The 21,106-nt window shown below is 45.9% G+C and overlaps 1 protein-coding gene across 2 annotated transcripts; it reads right to left on the reverse strand.

Moving 5' to 3' along the window:
• Positions 1-8,780: 8,780 nt before the first annotated feature.
• LOC111139727 (zinc finger protein 550-like) lies at positions 8,781-19,065 on the reverse strand. Of its 2 annotated transcripts, none has more exons than XM_022492085.1 (4): positions 19,039-19,065; positions 16,534-16,660; positions 14,263-14,358; positions 8,781-13,330 (listed from the first exon to the last, which is right to left on the reverse strand). In XM_022492085.1, exons 1-4 carry the CDS (start codon positions 19,063-19,065, stop codon positions 12,315-12,317), a joined length of 1,266 nt encoding a protein of 421 aa, XP_022347793.1. In that variant the 3' UTR covers positions 8,781-12,314. The 2 variants fall into 2 exon arrangements, with proteins under 2 accessions (XP_022347793.1, XP_022347792.1); XM_022492084.1 differs by lacking the exon at positions 19,039-19,065 and adding an exon at positions 17,143-18,862.
• Between the last annotated feature and the right edge of the window lie 2,041 nt (positions 19,066-21,106).

Here is a 21,106-nt window from a genome sequence, read left to right on the forward strand (position 1 = left end):
TGACAGATAAGAGATCACAAGTAGGCAGAGAGGCAGGCAGAGAGAGAGGAGGAAGCAGGCTCCCTGCCGAGCAGAGAGCCCCATGTGGGGCTCGATCCCAGGACTCTGGGACCATGACCTGAGCCAAAGGCAGAGGCTTTAACCCACTGAGCCACCCAGGTGCCCCATCAAAATGAATTTTAAGACATGTGTTTGTGTGTATGTGTGCAAACCTTGTTATGTGTGAAGTTTGGGGCCAATCCACATAAATAATTTTTGAGAAACTTAAAAAAATAATTTTGTCTGTTTATTTTTATTGGGATATATTCAGACAAAACACCAGCCAAGAAATTGTGAACTGGTATCTAATATCATATTCTTTAGTAAAATCATAGTTTTTTAAAATGATGGAATAAGAATATTAATATACTTGAGAACCAAAACTTTTAGGAAAAAATAAAAGAAATAGAAAACCAAACTGTTTTAAGATGCTATGTTTTTTCATTTCCTTGAAGAAAAAATCAACATTAACCAATCTGTATTTGACGTAAAATATACAGAGAGACGTGAACAAGTCTAGCTATTATGACCAACTCCTGAGCACCTCCATTCTACAGATTGTGACCTCTAAATGCAGTTTCTCACTAAAAAGGTATAAGACATCTTGACAAAAATTTGACAATTCCTAATCCACATGGGAAAAATGAAACATCTTGTTAAACCATCAAGCAAGAACGCTGTGAAAAACTTCTAGTGGGAGGCAGTAAGAAGGAACTATACTACCTCTGAAGTATCCTTCACAATAAATGACTATAATTTGAGTAAACCATTAGCAAAAATCACACATTTCATGGCTGTCTGGGACAGTGTGTGAAACAACATCAGTGGAATGCAATAAATTAATAGAATGTATTAAATTATGCTAGATCAATGATCCATTTATTTTTTATTAAAAATGAGGGGGAAAATAGGAGGACTTACTGTTTGCCAGGCTCCTAATAGAAAAACACAAATTAGAGAGGCTTGGGTGCCTCAGTCCATTAAGCATCTCCCTTCTGCTCAGGTCATGATCCCAGCATCCTGGACTGGAGTCCCACACTGTGCTCCTTGCTCAGCAGAGAGCCTGCTTCTCTCTTTGCCTGCTCGGTCTGCAGCTCCCCCTGCTTGTGCTCCCTCACACTCTCTCTGACAAATAAAATCTTAAAAAAAAAAAACAAACCCACAAATTATATGGGGATATTGATTAGATCCTGATTCAAATGATTATTAGTGGGGTGGTTTTTTTTTTTTTTTGAGGAAATAAGGAAAACATGAGCTATTATTGTTATTTAATGGTTAAATATAATGGTTAAATAATAATGTTAATTATTGAGTTTTTGTTATTGTACAATAATTATGAAGGTACTCAGGTTCTCCTTGTGAATGGGAACCATCTTTAGATCCCATATCATTGTGTTGAAGTATGTTCTTGATTATTTACTCAAGAATATAATGACATATATGAATTTATTTGTTAAGTAATCCAGTGTGGATAATGTGAGTAGCAGTATAGATAAAATGAAATGACTGTGTTGAAAGTGGTACTCAGTCTATGAGCCTGATGCTATTATCTTTCACACATATTTGGAATTTTCCATTGTGCCAGTTTTCAAAAGCATTTTCTTCTCTTAATAATATTTTCTAAGTTTTATGTCTTCAAGGCAATATTTTTCAACCTGAGACAATGTACTTTTTATTCTTAGTGTTTCATTGTTAAATTATGTTATTCTGACTATATTTAAATGTTTTTCTATCTTTAGACAGGACTCGAAAAATCAGATGATGTCTGTATCCAGAGGGACCAGATAAATGAGCAGTTTGGAAACTAAAGAAGGTAAAACCTGCCTCATATACAGGTGCTTGTGTGCTCATCAGTTAATGAAATGTGTCATATTTTTACATAATTCTGAAAATAAGGAATCTAGCTTAATAAATAAATTACCATACTATTTAAAAGAAAGAAATAATCACGTTAAGAAAACTCTCTGGGGGCGGGTATCCAAACCAAGTCTGATTTGTATGAGCCTTTGTGGCAAGTCAGTGATTTCACTCAGATAAAAAACCTTATCGCTGATGGAAAAAGAAGCCAAGATCTAAAATATATTAATATAAAATGAAATTCAACAAGATTTTAAGGGGAGGCTTCCCAAGAATGGGTTTTTTCAAGAAATACTCTGTTTGGTACTGAATGGAGAAATACGGAAATATTCCCCAATTGATCACAAATAAGAGGACTCTGCTGGTCCCTTATTGACTCACCAATTTCCTGGCATTTCAACAAGGCAGGGAAAATAGCTATGAGATATATTTATTTTAAATGGAAATTGATTATTGAGAGCTGAAATTCCTGCATATCTCAGAGGTACTATCGGACCACATAAAAGGTTAGAATTAACAACATAGTTTAACATTTACATATATGCTATAAAAATAATCAGAAATCAACCAGTTTTCTGTATGTAGGAAATATTGTCTCTATAATTATAAATACATAAATATAGTTTTGTAAAATACCAAATAGTCTACTAAAATATTCTTTAAAGGAAATAATTTAAGCTAAATAATGGTGGTGAAATATTAAAGCAAAATTAAAGCCCTATTAAAAGCTTAAAATCAGTACTAAAGGACTATTAAAGTCCTGATTATTCCTTTTGTCTGTCCCCCACAAACTTTTTGCCACCTTTGTATATGTGTGTGTGTGTATTAAGATTTTATTTGTTTATATGAAAGAGAGCATAAGCGAGGCAGCACAAGCAAGGGAAGCAGCGCAGGGAGAGGAAGATACAGACTCCCCACTGAGCAAGGAGCCTGACACCGGGCTTTATCTCAGGACCCTGAGATCATGACCTGAGCCCAAGGCAGCTGCTTACCCAACTGAGCCACCCAGGCGCCCTTGCCACATTTTTCTTACCATAAAAATTTTGTTTCTATCATGCAAACAAATGAAGACATTATTTTCTGTAAATGAGATATGAATGTTTACAAATGAGAGAAATCTCTAAACATATTAGACTTTAGTTAGCACGACATGCCGCCTCCCCGGTGCACCACGTAGAGCAGCGTCCCCAGAAGCCCTTGGGCATCGCCCGAGCGGCGCTCGGACACTCACCATCTGGGGCTCCTGTTCTCTTACTGCTGACCACGCGCCCGCATGTGAAGTCTCTAGAGGGGAACCTGTGAGGTGTGGTGTGCTGCGGGCAAGTGAGAGACAATTTCACAAGGGCTGTAACTGAGGGAGAGGGGGCAGCTGGGGTGGCCCTGAGCCGGGTGGACAAGGGTGGCAAGAGCCTCTGGTTTCCTCAGCTGGGTTCCAAGAGCAGATGTCTCCCCTGCGCCTCAGTCTTTTATGTTTCGATTTCAGAAAGCCTCGTGCTTTTAAGAGAATGGGTATTCCTGGATTTCCTGAGATAAATTCCTTACTATAATGAAGAACTGGAAAAAAAAAATAGCTACTCACCCAGTTGGTGTGTGCTCTGAGGCCAGTGGCTGCAGTGATGGTACCTGTGCGGGTGCGGAAATGGGGCTTTTGAACCCTGAGGTTAAGGTTTTGAGATGCCATGATCTCATCTGGTTTCTGAAAGTGATTATCATTTCACCTGTAATTGCACTGACAGTGTCTGTGGGTGATTTAAGATTACTTCTGGAAAATATTTATGAATTGTGCGTATCACTGAACTATTAAAAGTGATTGATGGAGGTATCCAACAGGAATGGCACAACAGCATGGGGAGAGCAAAAATCCTAATGTAATTGAACAGAAGACACTAAAATCCCTTAAGTGAAAGAACGAAGCTGAGCACATCTTATCCACTTAGTTCGGTATTTCTATCTAAAATATTTCTTTCCCTTCCTCAGAGCCCTGAAGGTACTGAAATTGAAGAGAGAGACCCTAACGGATGTGTAGAGTTAGAAACAACATAGGACATTGCAAATGACGGGAACTCTGCTTTGTTCAGTGCTTCAGCAGATACTTAACGGTGTCCCTTATGTGGGTCAGGCACATTTCTAGGTATATGGTATATGAGTGCACAGAACATAAACAAGGAGTGTTTCCTTATGGAAATTGCCTTCTGGTGAAGAGAAACAGACAAGCAACGGGTCTTGTTGAATTACTCAGTGTCTTGGAAGGTAATAGGTCTCACAGAAGGAGAAAAGAACCAGACTGCTTAAAGAAAGTGAGGGGGTGGGGAAGCATTACGATAGTAAATTGGGTCTCCATAGTAGGACTCAGCGAAGATGAAATTTGGGGGAAAATGTTAAGGTGGCTAGTGATAAATTCCTCATTTATTCCTGTCCATATGGTACATACCCATTTTCTTGTTTTACTGCACTAGACAAGAACACCAGTATTAATACTGGACACAAGTGTGGAGAGTAGGCATCCTGGTTTTGCTCACGATCTCAGGAGCATGTTTTATAGTGGACAAAGAGGTATGGCAGTTAACCGCATTTGCAATAGCACTTTTGTACGAGCTCCTTAAGAGGATCCCTTCTAAGTTTAATGACTCTCTCTGTCCTTGTCACACACACACCCCAAAAATTTTCTTAAAAAATTGCTTTGGAGAAAAGTATTTTGTACAGAATGGGGAAAAAACCCTCAACATAAGAAAATTTGTGGGAGGCTTTTTTTCTTTTTGAAGATTTTATTTATTTATTGACGAACAGAGATCACAAGTAGGTAGAGAGACAGGAAGGGAAGCAGGCTCCCTGATGAGCAGAGACCCCAACACGGGGCTCGATCCCAGGACCCTGGGATCATGACCTGAGCCAAAGGCAGAGGCTTTAACCCACTGAGCCACCCAGGTGCCCTTGTGGGAGGCTTCTAAAGCAGTACTTCAAGGAAAATTTATCACATTAAGCACTTACAGGAAAAAAAAAAAAAAAAAGGTCTCTGGGTGCCTGGCTGGCTCATTCTGTGAAGCATGTGACTCTTGATCTCAGGGTGGTGAGTTCGAGCCCCACATTGGGTGTGGAAGCTACTTAAAAAAAGAGAAAGGCCTCAAATCAAGGATCTCACCTTTAGAAACCAGAAAAAGAGAACTGAAATCCAGAGAAAGCAGAAGGAAATAATAAAGATCAAAACAAAAATGAATGCAATAGACAATGAAGAACTGTACAGAAAATTCGTGAAACCCGAAGCTTTAAGATCAATACATTGATGAACCTCTATCCAAACTGATCATAAAAAAAGGGGAATATACAAACTTCCAATGTTGGAAATGTTAGAATAAATAAATAAATATATATTAGAAGTGACATCACTAGAGATTCTACAGGTATTAAAAAGATAATGAGGGGGGTGCCTGGGTGGTTCAGTGGGTTAAAGGCTCTGCCTTCGGCTCAGGTCATGATCCCAGGGTACTGGGATCAAGGCCCCGCATCGCATCCGGTTCTCTGCTCAGCAGGGAGCCTGCTTCCTCCCCACCACCTGCCTCTCTGCCTACTTGTGATCTGTGTCTGTCAAATAAATAAAATCTTAAAAAAAAAAAAAAAAAGGCAGCTCCTCACACTGGGGCTCCAACCCCCGACCCTGAGATCAGGGCCTGAGCCAAAACCAAGAGTCTGAGACTTAACCAACTGTGCCAGGCGCCCTGATGTCACAGCATTTTTGCATAAATACATTACCCTTATATTTCTGTATCTTTTCTTTGTTGGCGAAAGTCCTGATTCCAGTTACACAAATACATGTACTTAATTCGTTTCAGTATTTAACAATAATATGATGATTCACGAAATTTTAAGGCCCTTGCAGATATTTCTACCTTTATATATCACTAGTAATATACAGTCAGAACTTCTTTTTTCTGTGTTGTTTGAATTATTACTCCTTTGTAGGGAAGCTCTACACTTATTGCACAATCAAGATTACATACCTTTTTTGCCTTTGAATTTTATGGATTTTTTTTTTTTAAGATTTTATTTATTTATTTGTCAGAGAGAGAGAGAGAGGGAGAGAGAGCAAGCACAGGCAGACAGAATGGTAGGCAGAGGCAGAGGGAGAAGCAGGCTCCCCGATGAGCAAAGAGCCCGATGCGGGACTCGATCCCAGGACGCTGGGATCATGACCTGAGCCGAAGGCAGCTGCCTAACCAACTGAGCCACCCAGGCATCCCCAATTTTATGGATTTTGATTTCATTTTAACATGGTTTGATAATGTTATTCCCAAAAATATTTATAGTTTTCCCAAAGTCAAACATATAACATCTGGTCAGTTCATAACTAGTGTCTGTTCCTGTCTTTAAACCCTGGTTAGTGACTTTTCTAAAGCAGTCACACTCCTTTTAAAAAATTTTATTATTATTATTATTTTTTTTTTTTTATTTGACAGAGAGACACACAGTGAGAGAGGGAACACAGGCAGGGGGAGTGGGAGAGGGAGAAGCAGCCTTCCCGCTGAGCAGGGAGCCCAATGTGGGGCTCGATCCCAGGACCCTGAGTTCATGACCTGAGCCAAAGGCAGACGCCATGAGTTCATGACTGAGCCACCCAGGCACCCCAGGAGTCACACTTCTTACAATGGCTCACCCTTAAACAGTCTTTAAAGGTGACTGAAAATGTAAATACAAATGTACACACACACAAATATATTTGTGTGCATTTGCATTTCTTTACATTTTTCTAAGTTAAAAAAATCAGGATATGATAGAGTATACTGAACCTTGACTTTTTTCACCTAACAAAATATTTCCTATTTTCTCATTTCACGTATAGCATTTAGAGATTTTTCTCATTCCATTTTAGCATTGTAGTTACTACGTAAATTATGAGTTCAGACTGTTAATTCAGTCATTCCCAATTAATTAATTTATTTGGCATAAGGAGAGCAGAAGTAGTCAGAGCAGCAGGCAGAAGAGGAGAGGCAGACTCCCTGCTGAGGGGAGAGCCCGGCTGGTGGGACCGGGCTGGGTCCTAAGACCCCAGGATCATGACCAGCGCCGAAGGCAGACACACTCAACCGACTGAGCTACCCAGGTGCCCCTTAACTAGGACAGATGTTTACTGATTATTTTTTACGTGGAAAACCAGATGCCATGTTATTTTCTGTATTTTCTGGGCATGAGGCTGCTTATGTAATTCAGTTGTCTTCAGATTCCTGTGATTGCTGTTAAAATGTGTGTGCTGTAAAGTTAATACCATGGGTTCTGTCAAGTTGGAAATAAGTCTCTTATACCAGAAAGTTGTGTTCACAGTGGGATGGTGACGTTAAAAGGGGACAAAGAAGGTGGAAGGAGCTCCCCTGAGCTGAGCCTGGAGAGTCAAGCATCACAATGCATGGCCCACTTATATGTTTAAGCATGCATCATTCCATACTGATGTAAATTAATAAAAATGAGTGAACAATCCATTGGGAAACTTACTTCCAAAGTAGAATGCCAACTAATAAATGTGGGAAGACTGATGGGACTTGAGGATCATCAGTGGTGGCTGAAGCTATGGGCTGAAACACTGACGTGGATCAGTATAGTCACGCAGTTTCAGAACATCTTCTGAGTAACTACATACTACAAATAAAGGGAAATAAAACAACAGGCCCTACAAGGAGTCCCTTATGTTAAGCCCTATATCACCAAACCAAGACTTAATTTAATTACAGTTTGGCCCTCCCAAAAATGGAACCAGAAACCATCAGGATCTCCTGATTAGCACTAGTCAGGTACTTTGCCTGAGGGCCTCCAGCCATCTCCTAAAGGAAAGTGACCTTGTATGAACCAACCCACCTTTTGCCTAGGATCACTTCTTTGTTCCTACTTCCTTCTCCCTTATAAAAGTATTTCATTTTGTACAGCCCCTTGGAGTTCCCTTCTATCTGCTGGATTAGATGCTGCCTGATTTGAATTAATTTTTGCACAAATAAACTCTTAAAATGTTACAAAAAATAAAGGGAAATAGTAATTCTTGAGTCAAGAACACAAACTTACAGAAGTGACTGAAGTTACTATCTGTATTGGTAAATACGGATACCACGTACCTCCCAATATGAAAAGATACAGCATCATTTCTGTGATTTCAGTGTAAAACAATGCAAGAGCAAAATATCATTAGGAAACATTAGAGAAACAGAGGGAAATTCTACAAAATACATGATGTATCATGTCCATGGAACTCAAAGCCTGATTAACTGTTTCATGAAGGAGTGGAGAACAGTGACAACCAAATGCCTCATGCTGTTCTGGGTTTGGTCACGGACCCGTAGACACCAAGGGGCAGTATTAGGACCAATGGTAACATCTGGACATGCCCTGTAGATTACTTAATAGTATTTTACCAATACTGAATATCCTGATTATAATATTCTGATCATATAAAATGTGCCCTTAGGAAACACGCACCAAAGCATCCACTTGTACGGAGGCAATGTATCTCCCCATTAATTCAGATTGTTCAGAAACCCACATGTGTACGTGTGTGGGGAGAGACTGATAAAACAAAAGACACAGAACAAACAACTGTTTAATCTGGGCAGAATTTATACACGAGTATCTTGTACTATTCTTGTACTATAAGTTGAAAACTGAAATTTTTTTTTAAAAGATTTTTATTTATTTATTTGAGAGAGGGACAGTGAGAGAGAGCATGAGAGGGGGGAAGGTCAGAGGGAGAAGCAGATCCCCCACAGAGCTGGGAGCCCGATTCGGGACTCTGCTCCCAGGATTCCAGGATCATGACCTGAGCCTAAGGCAGTTGCTTAACCAACTGAGCCACCCAGGTGCCCGAAAACTGAAATTTTTAAAAATTCAAAAATCAACACATTTTACCACTTCATACAAAATGTATGTATCATAATCAGATGACGCAAAAGATATCATTTGATGCTAATTCACCCATTTTTAGCTTTTTTTTTTAAGTGTAGAATGGGTTTTCCGTTTTAAACATTGAAAATATTCTACAACACACGCCATATGTATGATGTTAATATTTCACCTAAGATCAGAGACAAAAGAAAAATAATTGGGATCACTTGGCCTTCAGCATTACTCCACAGAAACTACCTCATGCTGTACGGCCAGGAAAAACATACATACACATTAGAAAGGAAGAAATACATTGTTCTTTCACCATCTAAAATACATGCCAGAATGCATCATACATACCAGCCCTAATGCGAACATCCTAATGTCAGGACTCCTCCCTCCCTTTTTCTTCACTGCCGTCCTGCTCTCCTCTTTTCCACAGAACCCATCCCCTTCTCACATGCTTTGGGAGTTAGGAACATTGCTGTTTCCTCACCCAGAAAGTAGGTTCCATGAGGGCAAAATTGTTTTGTGTAACTGTCCCTCAGAACAATGTATTACTTAAAATATAACCCATGAGAAATTAGTTACCAAGCACGTTTAGATGCAGCCTTAAGAAAAACATATACTGGCAACAGGCCTCTGGGGGAAGGGACCATATACAGCTTTGAAGCCGAGCAGCGGGGGACGCCCGGGCCACTCAGGCCAGAATGCCGCCTGCTTCATTCTCCCGTACCTCCCCTTCCCCGGAGAGCACCCGTGGCTAATTTGATGAGCTCTTTGAATGTGCTGCTCAACTATAAACTTTATACTGCTTGACCAGACGTATTTTGCCTTCCTTCTTGTTTATCTACAAGGCTTACGATTAATGTGTGGCCTTCTTCGGCCCTTCTGTTGATTACTGGCTATACCTAATAAAAACGGGACTGAGTTGTTGTTGTTCTGGGGCAACAGTCTTTTCTGCTGTCGTCCCCTGCGCCCTTTCTCTTGCAGCTGACTTGTTTGTGCCTCATTCTTCTCCCGTGCGCCGTCTGCAAGCGGCAGTTTTGTGAAACTCATATATCTAAGAGTCCAAGACACTCATAAGATATACAATAAATGATTTCTTGGAGCACTAAATGTCACCTTCACTTTCTTAGCCATTTATAAGAATCCACTCTGCTGCTTATCCTAACTTTACTAAGTCACTACCACTCTCCCTTCAAGTTGAGTATCCTGAGTGCACTCACGAATGGAGAAGAATCCTGTTTTGGAGACAAAATTTTCAAGGTGATTAAGAATCCAGCAAAGCCATGTGCTCAACTTCCTTCTCTTTTTAGATTCCAGTGTACTCTGCTCACCTACCCTAGGCATCAAGGTCCCTCTGTGCTCAAGGACAGGACTGCCACCTCAGTCACCCAGGCACCCCACTCCTCAGTGTGCCCAGAACACAGAAGTGGTCATGTGGAGGAAGGATGGAGGTCTCAGGAGACCCCTGCCAAGCCAGAAGCAAGTATATAGTAGGTCCTGGCACTAACGTGTTAAGACTATATGGGAAGACCTTGGAGTTGAGGGAACAAATCCTCAGATGTCCATCTAGTGGAAAATGCATCACTCCTGCTTTGGAACAAACTGGGGTCAGCATTCCAGGCATGCAAAGAACCTTTGATAAAAACCATGATGTTTCCAGAGGGGTTTCTCCAACTCTCTTGAAGTAAGGCTCAGCCACAAGTACAACCACAGCTACAACACACACCATCCTCCAGAGAGAGGACAGAAGAGGGCAGGGGTCTTTGAGTCAAATGTCCTTTCCAAAGAACAAAAAACCACGCACACTATCCAAACAAAAACTCTTACGAACTCACCAAGAAGGCAGTCATACTATGTGTGCCACAAAATAGGCGCATGCCCACTATGAACATGTGAACTGTGTATGTAGTCTTTTAAAACGATGTGAGGAAGGCTCCAAGTGAGGAAATGATCACTTTATATTTTTCTGTACATTTTTAACCCATTAACATTGATTACCTTGTATATCTTGAAAACTAGTGTTGAAGGACAGTCCACAGAATGAATTTCAAATGACCACCTCCAATGCTGGCACCCAGGGAACAGAAGTCCATGGTGGCAACTGTGAAGCCCACACAAACCCAACCCCTGCATGTACACAACTGGAGTCTCCTCTTCAAATCCCTGACACTTTATTTGAAACCAGACTTCACATTTATAAGATCAGACAACGAGAATACTATTTTTCTGGGCATATCATGACTTTGCCTCAGCTGAGTGTTTCATTTCACTGATTTTAGCAATAATGTGAGCCCCAGAAGGCTGTGGAGAGGGCCTGGGGAATACATAGTCCTCCCCACAGGATTAACCTGTGAAACCCCAACACCACAAAGGAATTAGGCCCTGGCTGAGAAGTCCACATCCACATTTGTCAGGGGCAAATGAAGGAAACAGAAGAGCAGAATGGAATCAAGAAATAGGGAGAGAGAACATTGGGCATTTAAAAACCATAGAAACAGGAGTTTTACTTATAAATACCAAAGCCTTAAGCAGTCCCAAGGGAGCATGTTTTAATGCGGCTGTTGTATGCGGACCCTGCTCTCAGACATCAGAGGCAAGTGGCAGGTGATGTTACTTTCAAAATTCTACCTCCTTCTAAGTTCAAGTACCTCATGACTCAGACTTGACATTTCTCACAAAGAATTATGCTCCTTGTGGGTAGAGATGTGTGCAGCAAGGCTTCCAGCAAATGTCTATAGAGTTGTCCTCACGATCCAAGCTTCCTGACACAGAAGAGCCATAAATACACATAAAAATGAAGGGCTAAGACCCTTTCTCTCCAACATTCCCCCACCAAAATAATAAAACTGATGAAAAACTGTAAGAGGTTTGGCAGGGAAATCTGACAGTTTGTGAAGACATTTGTTTTTTCCATTTATAGTCTAGATTTCCATCCCCTTTTCCTTCTTCTTTTAAAAAATAATGCTGAGATGGCTTTCCAAGCATCAACCAAGGGGAAGATCTGTGGTCGGAGGTCTTTTTAAGTGCACAGTACCCACTGCCTGTCTCCCACATCCTTCTCACAGTAAGGCCTATGCTGTGTCCCATTCCATCTGACTCTTAAGTGCTGACCTGTCACAGGTTTTCTCACAGTAATGACAAGGATGTGGTTCCTGTTTGTTACACATTCTCAGATGGTAAGTAAGTATCTTCTTCTGGCTAAAGACTCCTCAGTAGTTGTGTTCAGAATGTGTTTACCTGAGGCTTTCTCTGACGCTAACAGAGGTGGACCCATGGGTGACCTGCCTTCTCGAAATTCTCTCCGGTGTGAACCCCATGATGAGTGGGCGGAGAGCAGTGGCTGGAGGCTTTCTCATGTTCACTGCATCACAGGAGTCCTTTCCAGTATGACTACTCATGTGCCTGAAGACCCAAAAACAACCTCTCTGACATTCTTTATACTGAGAGGGTTTTTGTTTTGTTTTTGTTTCCTCCACTGTGCTCCCCTCATGACGGACAGAAGAGGAGCAGCAGGCGAAGGCCTTTCTACATTCACGGCACCAAGAGCGCTTCTCTCAAGTATGAACCCGCTGGTGCTGCAGGAGGTGTGACCTGCGTTTGAAGGCCTTCCCACACTCGAGGCACTTGTACGGCGTCTCCCCTGTGTGGATGACAGAGTGCTGAAGGAGGTACGTGCTCCGGTGAAAGGCTTTCCCACACTGGGCACACTCATAGGGCTTCTCCCCAGTGTGAATCCGCTGGTGCTGCGTGAGTTCCGAGCTGCATCTGAAGGCCTTCCCACACTCCATGCAATCGTAGGGCTTTTCTCCCGTGTGGATGATGTAGTGCTGAATCAGGTGTGCTCTGTTGCTGAAGGATTTCTCACATTCTTTGCACTCAAAGGGTTTTTCTCCAGTGTGGGTCCTGTTATGCCGAATAAAAGTAGAGCGGTGGGTGAAGGCCTTTCGACACTGGCTGCACTCGTAGGGCTTCTCCCCAGTGTGAATTGGATGGTGCTGCATGAGGTAGGACCTGCGTTTGAAGGCTTTCCCGCACTCCACGCACTTGTATGGTTTCTCCCCGGTATGAATGAGGTAGTGGCGAATAAGGGTTGAGCTCTGGCTAAAGGCTTTCCCACATGCATTGCATTCATAGGGCTTCATTCCAGTGTGAACCCGCTGATGTCGAACGAGGTACCACTTCCGGTTAAAACCCTTCCCACACTGCTTGCATTTGTAGAGAATATTCCCGGCATGAATCATACGGCCTTTACTGCGTCCCTGTGGGTCACATTCACGGAGAACATGTCCCTGAGACACTCTTTCCTGTAACACCCTGGAGTGCAGATTATCCTCTGTCCCCAAACCGTCATCTTCAAGGCTCATTCTCCCAAGATGGGTCTCTTTTTGAGCATCTGTCCCAGGCTTCAACTGACCTTTCTGCATTTCCACAAGCCCTTCCCAATCCTTGGCATGCGCCCACCTGGAGTCCTTTGAAGATCCCTGAGTCAGGCTTCCCTGGAGCAAGGCTCCCTCAGACAAAACCGGCTGAGGAGTGCTTGGGTCCCTGGTCTGAAGTCTCACGCTATCACCTGCAGAGAAGCCAACACACAGACGGGGACTTTAAATGATTCAATACGGAAGAAACAAACTCAACGCTTCAGTGGGAAAGTGAGGGTGAAACAGCGCCCCGGGACTGCTGTGTTCCCCACCTCTGGATCCTGGGTTTCCAATGACTGTCTACGGTCCTTGTAGCCTTGACACCATTCAAGGGAAAAACCCAAGGACAGGCTGGACCAGGGAACCGAGGATCTGGAGTGGAGACCCCTCCTCACAGTCCAGAGAAGAGGAGGGAGGACAATTCTGAGAATACTGTCTGTGGGGTATTTGCTTCAAGAATTGGTATCTCTTGGTGTTAAGAGAGTACACAGAAGTGGCACCAGATAGGACTGAGAAGAAAAAGAGGTCATCTTCCCAGAGAAGTGTCCCATGAGCTAGGTCCTAATGGAGAATTAGAATTGCCAGAGAGAGGAAGAGGAAAGGAGCACTGGGTTGGAATGGAAGGAACAAGCATGGGTAGGGTCACTCTTGGGGAGTGCTGAACAATTAAAGGAAGAGAGGGCCCCAGATGCCTGGTGAAGCCAACATTGAAGGGTGATCACCATGAAAGGAAGAGAATTAAGACTGAAGAAGAGGGATGGAGGAACACTCTGAGACCAATGGTATAAATGACAAGCTTCTGCTCTGCTGGGAGGCATCACGTGGTGGTTAAAAGCATTCTGCAGCCAGAAAGCCATTGTTCCAGTCCCGCCTCTACCAAGTGAGTGGTCTTGGACGGGTTACTTTCTTCTTCAAAGCACAATTTCCTCATCTGAGAGACTAGCAGACTCTATCTCATTCATGTTCTCCAGGAATGTGACCAAGAGGTCACAAGGAATTTCACACAAAGTTCAGAGGCACTGGTTCCTTGCCTGCTGAAGGCTCCCTGACCACCCCCCACCCCCAACTACCTGTCTGCCCCTACCTGAGCAGGTGCTACGGGAGAGGCCTCCCTTTCCTGTCCACAGCTCCTGCCCATGCTCCAGCAGGTGGGCAAACTCTGCTTTGGGAACTGGATGCCCTGTTGATGGAGAAAGAAACAAGTCATGGTGTACGAGAAGAAAGCAGTATCTTCATCCCATCTGGGACTTCATGGCAGGGCCAAGACTGGATGAAGCTGTGAAGAAAATGCTGACCTGTGACCTGGAAACCAAGCGCACAAATCCCATTCTTGGCTTCAACTGCCACAGAAGGTAGTCCTATCCGTCCAGACAATATCAATGTCTTTGAATCTCATCGGCAAAAGCCATTTCACACACAGCCATGGGACCCCGGGAAGGGGAGCCCCTCCTTCCAGAAGGGATCCTGTAATTAATCTAAGTCACTGTTCTCGAACACCCTGTGCTTCAGAAACACTTAGGGATGCTTGGTTCCAGCCTCAAACAGAAAGAAACAAAAGTGCTTGGGCTGAGGCTAGCCATCAGTATTTCTGGGCGCTCTCGCTAGGGAATTCTCTCTCCCCAACAGAACTAAAACATGCCATGGGAAGAAATCAGTGAATAGCATCTCTGATGGGACTGGTAATCTGAGACAGGCAGGTAACCTGAGCTGAAGACAAAGCCTTTATTCCAGCAGGACAGGAGGCTGAACAAGGGGGCTGCTTCCCCAGTCCCGGCTACAGCACCCCACAGGCCTGCAAGGGAGCCAGCCTGAGGAACAGGGAGATGCCTGGTCCAGGGAGGAGCAGAGAGAACCTTCACATCACTGAGGACAGAACTGTGTAGCTGCAACCTCCAGCCCAGGGCAGCCCCACCCTGCGGCTTCCCATTAGGCGAGATGAGGAATTTCCTTCAAGGAAAGCCACCTTCCAGCTTGCTTTTCTTCCGCGCAGCCAGATACGCTCAACACAGCCAGGTGGGTTCCGCACAGAATTTCAAGGGCTGAGGCATCAGGACCCACGGAAGTCTCCACTGGCAGATTCTGACCCTCAGGCTGGGACTCATTCGGGCAGGTCCCAGCAACGGTCACCGGTGTGTCCTATGTGCCTGGCACTGAGCTCAGGGAGGGGCAGCAGAAAAGGTGAACCAGACGTTCCTTTGGCTCTGACAGGAGTTGAGCCCACTCTCACCTCAGGACCTTTTCTTATATGGTTCCTCTACCTGGAACCCCTCCTCCACCTCCCCTCCAAGCTTCAATGCTCAGTTCCAATGTCACTCCCTGAGATGCCTTCTTTGCAGCACCCATGATGGGTTATGACCACCTGGCTAAATACTCCTAAGTTCCCCTAATTCTCCTACGTACAACTCATCACAACTCATCTAAGAACTGGCGTCCACCTTCCCACCTGAACTCAGAGTGACTGGTCTGTATTCTCACACACACGGCGTCATTGTCACTGATGGCTTCTCTTTAAATGGACCCCATTTAATTTTTGTTAATTATTTTGTTCTAAAATGGAACACTTGTTTTGCTGTGGTAAATGAAAAAAGTCAAGTTCACTTTCCACAAATGGCAGATTACCATCAAAACAACAACAGAATCAAAGTAATGCCATTAGAGCCCAGCAAGTTCATGCAGAGAGCTCCGGACTGTTAGCCAGAGGCTGTTCCTTCTGCTGGAAAAATTACCCACAATTAGGGCACCTGAAATACTCAGCACTGTTCTGAGACTTTCTCCTGACACCAATCAACATTCTAGACTGAGGCGGTCAAAGGACTGGCTTTCTCAAGGTGTCCACCCCTGGCATTTTGTAACATTCCTGTGCACTTTCTAAAGCATCTCCTGCCCCAGTGGAGGGCTGTGACCTAGGCCTCAGGAGAACATGTGATGATCATGAAGACACCACAGGTCTTTTTACAGAGACTGTGTTGTTCAGGAAGATCCCTGGGGCACTGATGACAAATATGGGGATCTGCCTGACTTACCCTCTCTCCTGAGAACAACCCATCACTCACAGCTGTGCTAACTGGGTCCCAGACGCCTAACCCAATAGACTCCTGTGTAGTCTAGAATATGGACATCACACCACAGCCTGAGTGTGCTGGGTCTTGGGTTGAGTCTGCATTCAGAAGGAGGCTGTTTCTATCCAAATGATCCCTGATGCAGACCTGATTACAGGGAGACCAGGTAGAAGGACAAGGACTCAGAAAACTGCAGGGTCTTTGGGGAAGACGGAAGTTGGCTCCTGTGACCTTCTTAATCAGCCAGGAATCAAGAAGGCTGGGCTGCCCCACAGGGATGAGAGGTGAGCCCTTACCCAATGAGACCAGAAGCCTGCAGGTCTCCAGCATCACCTCCTGGTACAGGGCCCTCTGGTCCAGGTCCAGATGTCCCCACTCTTCCTGGGTGAAGGTCACAGCCACATCCTTGAAGGTCACCAAGACCTGAAAAATCAAACAGAGGTAATGATGTTGACCTTGTGCTGCTGGATGGGGTCAGAACCCTATAACTCAGTCTCTGGTCAAGATATGGAGAGACCCAGGCCTGACTTACTGAGGTCTCCTGAGGGCAGAGCTCTGTGCTGGGCTCAAGGGGGAGATATGTGCAGCCTTTGGACATAATGCAATCATGGCTGAGAGAAAACCCCCTCTGGGAAGCTGCTGGAGTTAACAGACAGTAGCATTCCCATGAAGACCATGGGGGCAGACAATAAGTGATCTGGGACATCAGAGGAACAGGGAAAGTGATCACGACGATAATCCCAACAATGAGAACTGTGGCAACAGTAGCTCAGTCTCCCTGGTCCTCCCCTTGTGCCCGCCCCAGCTGAGGGCTTCTTCCGACGGAGATAAAGTGACTAAAAATCCCCTATTCTGGAGCCAGACTCCCAGGTGACTTTATTAAGACTCTTGAATCAGACACTTGCCAGCTGTGACCATGGGGCGGACATCCCATCATTTCTCTAAGCCTTGACTTCCACATCAGTACAATTAACCGTTCCCACTTCACCAGGCAGTTCTGAGAAGTAAAGAGAAAATGTTCACATGGCAAACAGTGGAGTGCCTGGCCTGGAATGTGTTCAATGTATTTTGTGACTTTTACTAACCCTCCCACAGCCCACGAGGTGAATGCCACCGTTACCTCCAGCAGCCGGAGGCTCAGGAAGCTCTATGAAGTTTCCCACAGTCTCACTTTTAAGGAGCAGAGAAAGGATCTGAACACCCAGTAAAAGATGACAGCATTACCAGAAAACAGGCACCTTAAAAAAGGCTATTCTAAGTGGTGACACGGATGCACAGGAGTACAGAGTACAGGGCACAGCCCTGCAGGGACGTGGGGACAGGAGTACAGAGTACAGGGCACAGCCCTGCAGGGGACATCAGGCCTGGGACAAAGGAAAGTGCAAGGGCAATGGCTGCAATATGGGAAGGACTTTGGCAAGTTCAGTACCACCCAGCTGGGTGCAGTGAGCACGGGAAGATCCGAAGGGGAGCACTGAGGTAAGTCTCAGGACAGATGGAACAGAGCCCTGAGGGCCACAGAGGGGGCTGCGTGCATTTGATATAAGTATGATGGGAGCCCCTGAGGGGAGACCCATTCACTCATTCAACCATTTATTGAGTACCTTTTACAAGCCCAGGCCGTTCTAGGTCTTGGCATAGGGCAGCAACAGGCGCTCAGGATCCAGGGCTGGAAACACATCCTAAATAAGCAACTAAAATCAGCAAGACAATGTCAGAGGGCCCTAAAGAATCTAAAGACAAGAAAATAGAGCAAGGAGACTAAAAAGACTGTAGTCCACTTTACGTGGGGCAACACGGAAGGCATCTTTCAGGATGGCACACTGGAGTGTGTCTGAAATAAAGTGAGGGAGGGTGCCCCGTGGATGGAAGGCAGCTATGCTCACCACTATACCACCAACGCATGCCCCGTGGATGGGAGTGAGACAAGCGCTGACCATGATCAAGGCTATGAAGAGGTTACAGGGCTGACTGCTGGAGACTCACCTGGATCCCCTTGGGCGTTTGTGTCCAATGGCACACGCTACTGCACACTATCATCACCGGCCATTTGAATGGACTCACTTTTCAAATCTAACTGAGTGTCTTAAACTGAGTGAAAACAGATTCACTACTGTCAGGGGAAAGCCAGCTCCATTTGCTGTAAACGGAAAGATAAAACTGCCTGGCCTTCCTGGCTCCCAGCCTGCCCTTCCAACTTTTCTGCCCTAGCACGGCAGCAATTCCAAAAAAAACCACTCCTGCGGCTCCTCCACCCCAGCCCTTAGCTTTAGCGGCTAGAGGCCAGGAAGGCGCAGAGGTGAGACTCCCGCTGGGCTGAGCCAAGACCAACACAGGCTCAGGAGACATCTCCGAGGAGAGGTCCCAGAGCGATGCTCCCAGGACCCTGCTGGACACCGGGGACACACAACACCCACGGACCCTTTCTAGTTCCCTCAACCCAGGGACGAGGAACTGTACATACTCCTCCGTTTCACACCTGAGAACACACGAGTCCAGCTTGGGAGAGGACCTCGCTCAAGGTCATGGGGTCGGGAAGGGGCGCGGCCAGAATCCGCGCTGGGCACTACGGGTCGGAACACAGGAGGCGGGGCGGGAAGCGGGCAGGGGTACTGCAGGAGCCACGCCTGTCCCTTCCACACAGCATCCCACCCGCTGCCAAAGAGATGGGCGCTCCCCCACGGGACCCCGACCTGCCTTCTGGAGCCAAGAAGGCCCCACCCCGAGCGCCGAGAAACGGCGGCCGGGAGAGCGGCGAGGCTCAGGGGCGCAGGCTACCGCCTCCCCGCACGTCCACTCACCTGCGTCGGGTCCACAGACGGCGCCATCGGGCCGCGGGGCTCCTGCAGGCTCAGCCCGCCCTCCCCCACGTCCCACAGGGATGCGGGCGAGGCCGGTCGCCATCGTTCCCCGCCCACCCGATGAGCCACCGGGAACTCACAGCCCGCCACCCCGCCACGTCACAGACACGCCCACCCGAGACGCCGGAAGTCCCGCCTCTGCCGGCGGGCCCAGCGACGCCCCTTCGTGAGGCACGGCCTTCTGGGTAATGTAGTTTTGTCCTGCCTCCTACCCAACGAGAAATGCTCCTCTCCTCTTTCTAGGACGGGGGCGCTGGGAGAGGGTGGGCGGAGGCTCCAGAGAAGAAGGGGGCAGCATCGGATACTCCCAAAGGGGACGCACCGAAATTTCCGCAGTTTCCCAAATTGCGTTTTTTTCAATCTTTTTATTTTAAATTTCCTCATGGAGCGAGCAGTCACATTGTACTGTAAATGTTTTAAAACCACGTTTTGGGGCGCCTGGGTGGCTCAGAGGGTTAAGCCTCTGCGTTTGGCTCAGGTCATGATCCTAGGGTCCTGGGATCAAGCCTTGCATCAAGTTCTCTGCTCAGCAGGGAGCCTGCTTGCCCCTCTCTCTCTGTCTGCCTGCTGGTGTTCTCTGTGTGTGTGTGTGTGTCAAATAAATAATAAAATCTTAAAAAAAAAAAAAAACGCGTTTTCCTGCTGCCTCAACATCCTACATACAGGCTGTGAGCACCCCACCCACATGAGCAGGTACCCCAGTGTGATAATAAGTTTAGTCTCCTGTACAACTTCCTTTTCTTGTCCTTCCCTGTGATCTAGTGACATTCCAGGGCATTAATGAATTCCCTTAAGTCGTTTGTGTACTCCCCCTTGACTCCCAATAATGACACTTGTTTAGGGGTCCTTTCTCTCTCTCTCTCTCTCTCTCTCTCTGGGCTCCCCACCTGCTTGGTTGAGCCAGTTGCCTGGCTCCATCTGGCCTCCCATCTGGCCGCTTGTATGAGGTACGGTGCCTCCTCTTCTAGGAGCTGTGAGTGTAAAGATTCCTTTAATTCCATATGCCACTGAGTATAATTTAAACAGCCTTGTTGCAGTGTTGCTTAAAGCCTCCACAAGGGGCACTTACTCCCGCATTCACTGTATGGGGGAGTGACACAAGATATCATAAAGTTATTATTATAGTGTCACTTAGATACAAAGTACCTTCACTCAGAACTTGGAACTAATAAACATCTTGTTGCTCTTCAAATAGACTGAAGCTTTAGAGTCAACTTTGTGAGTTTCACTTCCGGGGTGCCTGGTGGTTCAGTCTGTTAAGCATCCAACTCTTGATTTCTGCTCAGGTCATGATCTCAGGGTTGTGAGACTGAACCCTGCATTGGGTTCTGTGCTGGATGTGGAGCCTGCTTAAGATTCTCTCTCTCTCCCTCTGCCCCTACCTGTAGGGGCCTAGTTAGCCAGAGGGAGCCATTTGGTTGTAAACTTAGATTGACCCCGCCCTTCCCAGAGGAACTTACTTGAAAACGCGGATATAGGCATCCAATCAGTGGGGCGTGCATATATTTACTGTGGTGAGTTGAAATCTCATTGGCCACCTGTGTGTGGGCCGGGTTCAACCACCTCTATAAAGGTTAGTCTATGAGGCTGGGGTGGGGGGGGCAGGAGGAGGAGTTAGAATAGCTGGTGGGATAGCTGTTAGGGTAGTCGTCGGAGTGATAGTCGTGGGGAGCCAACCTCGGGTAATAGTCGTTGGGAGCAGCGCCGCGGGGAGCGACCTCGCTGCCCCGAGCCTTGGCCCCGCCGCCAGCGGCCTCGCCAACCCGAGCCAGGGCCCTGCCGCGAGAGGCCTCGCCAGAGCGGCCTCCTCAGGGGAGCGGCCTTGTCTGGGGAGCGGCGTCTTCCAGGGAGCGGCCTTGTCAGAGTGCCGTCCTGGGGAGCAGAGTCTGTATCGTAGGGGTTGTCGTCCTCATCGTCGTCGCCTCTTAGTCGTCGGGATTGGCCTTGTCTGGGGAGCAGCCTCATACAGGGAGAGGCCTCGCTGGAGCGGCGTTATTGCCCTCGTTGT

This window comes from Enhydra lutris, unplaced genomic scaffold, assembly GCF_002288905.1.
Source record: "Enhydra lutris kenyoni isolate GAN:26980312 unplaced genomic scaffold, ASM228890v2 scaffoldscaffold114, whole genome shotgun sequence".
NCBI classification, from domain to species: domain Eukaryota; kingdom Metazoa; phylum Chordata; class Mammalia; order Carnivora; family Mustelidae; genus Enhydra; species Enhydra lutris.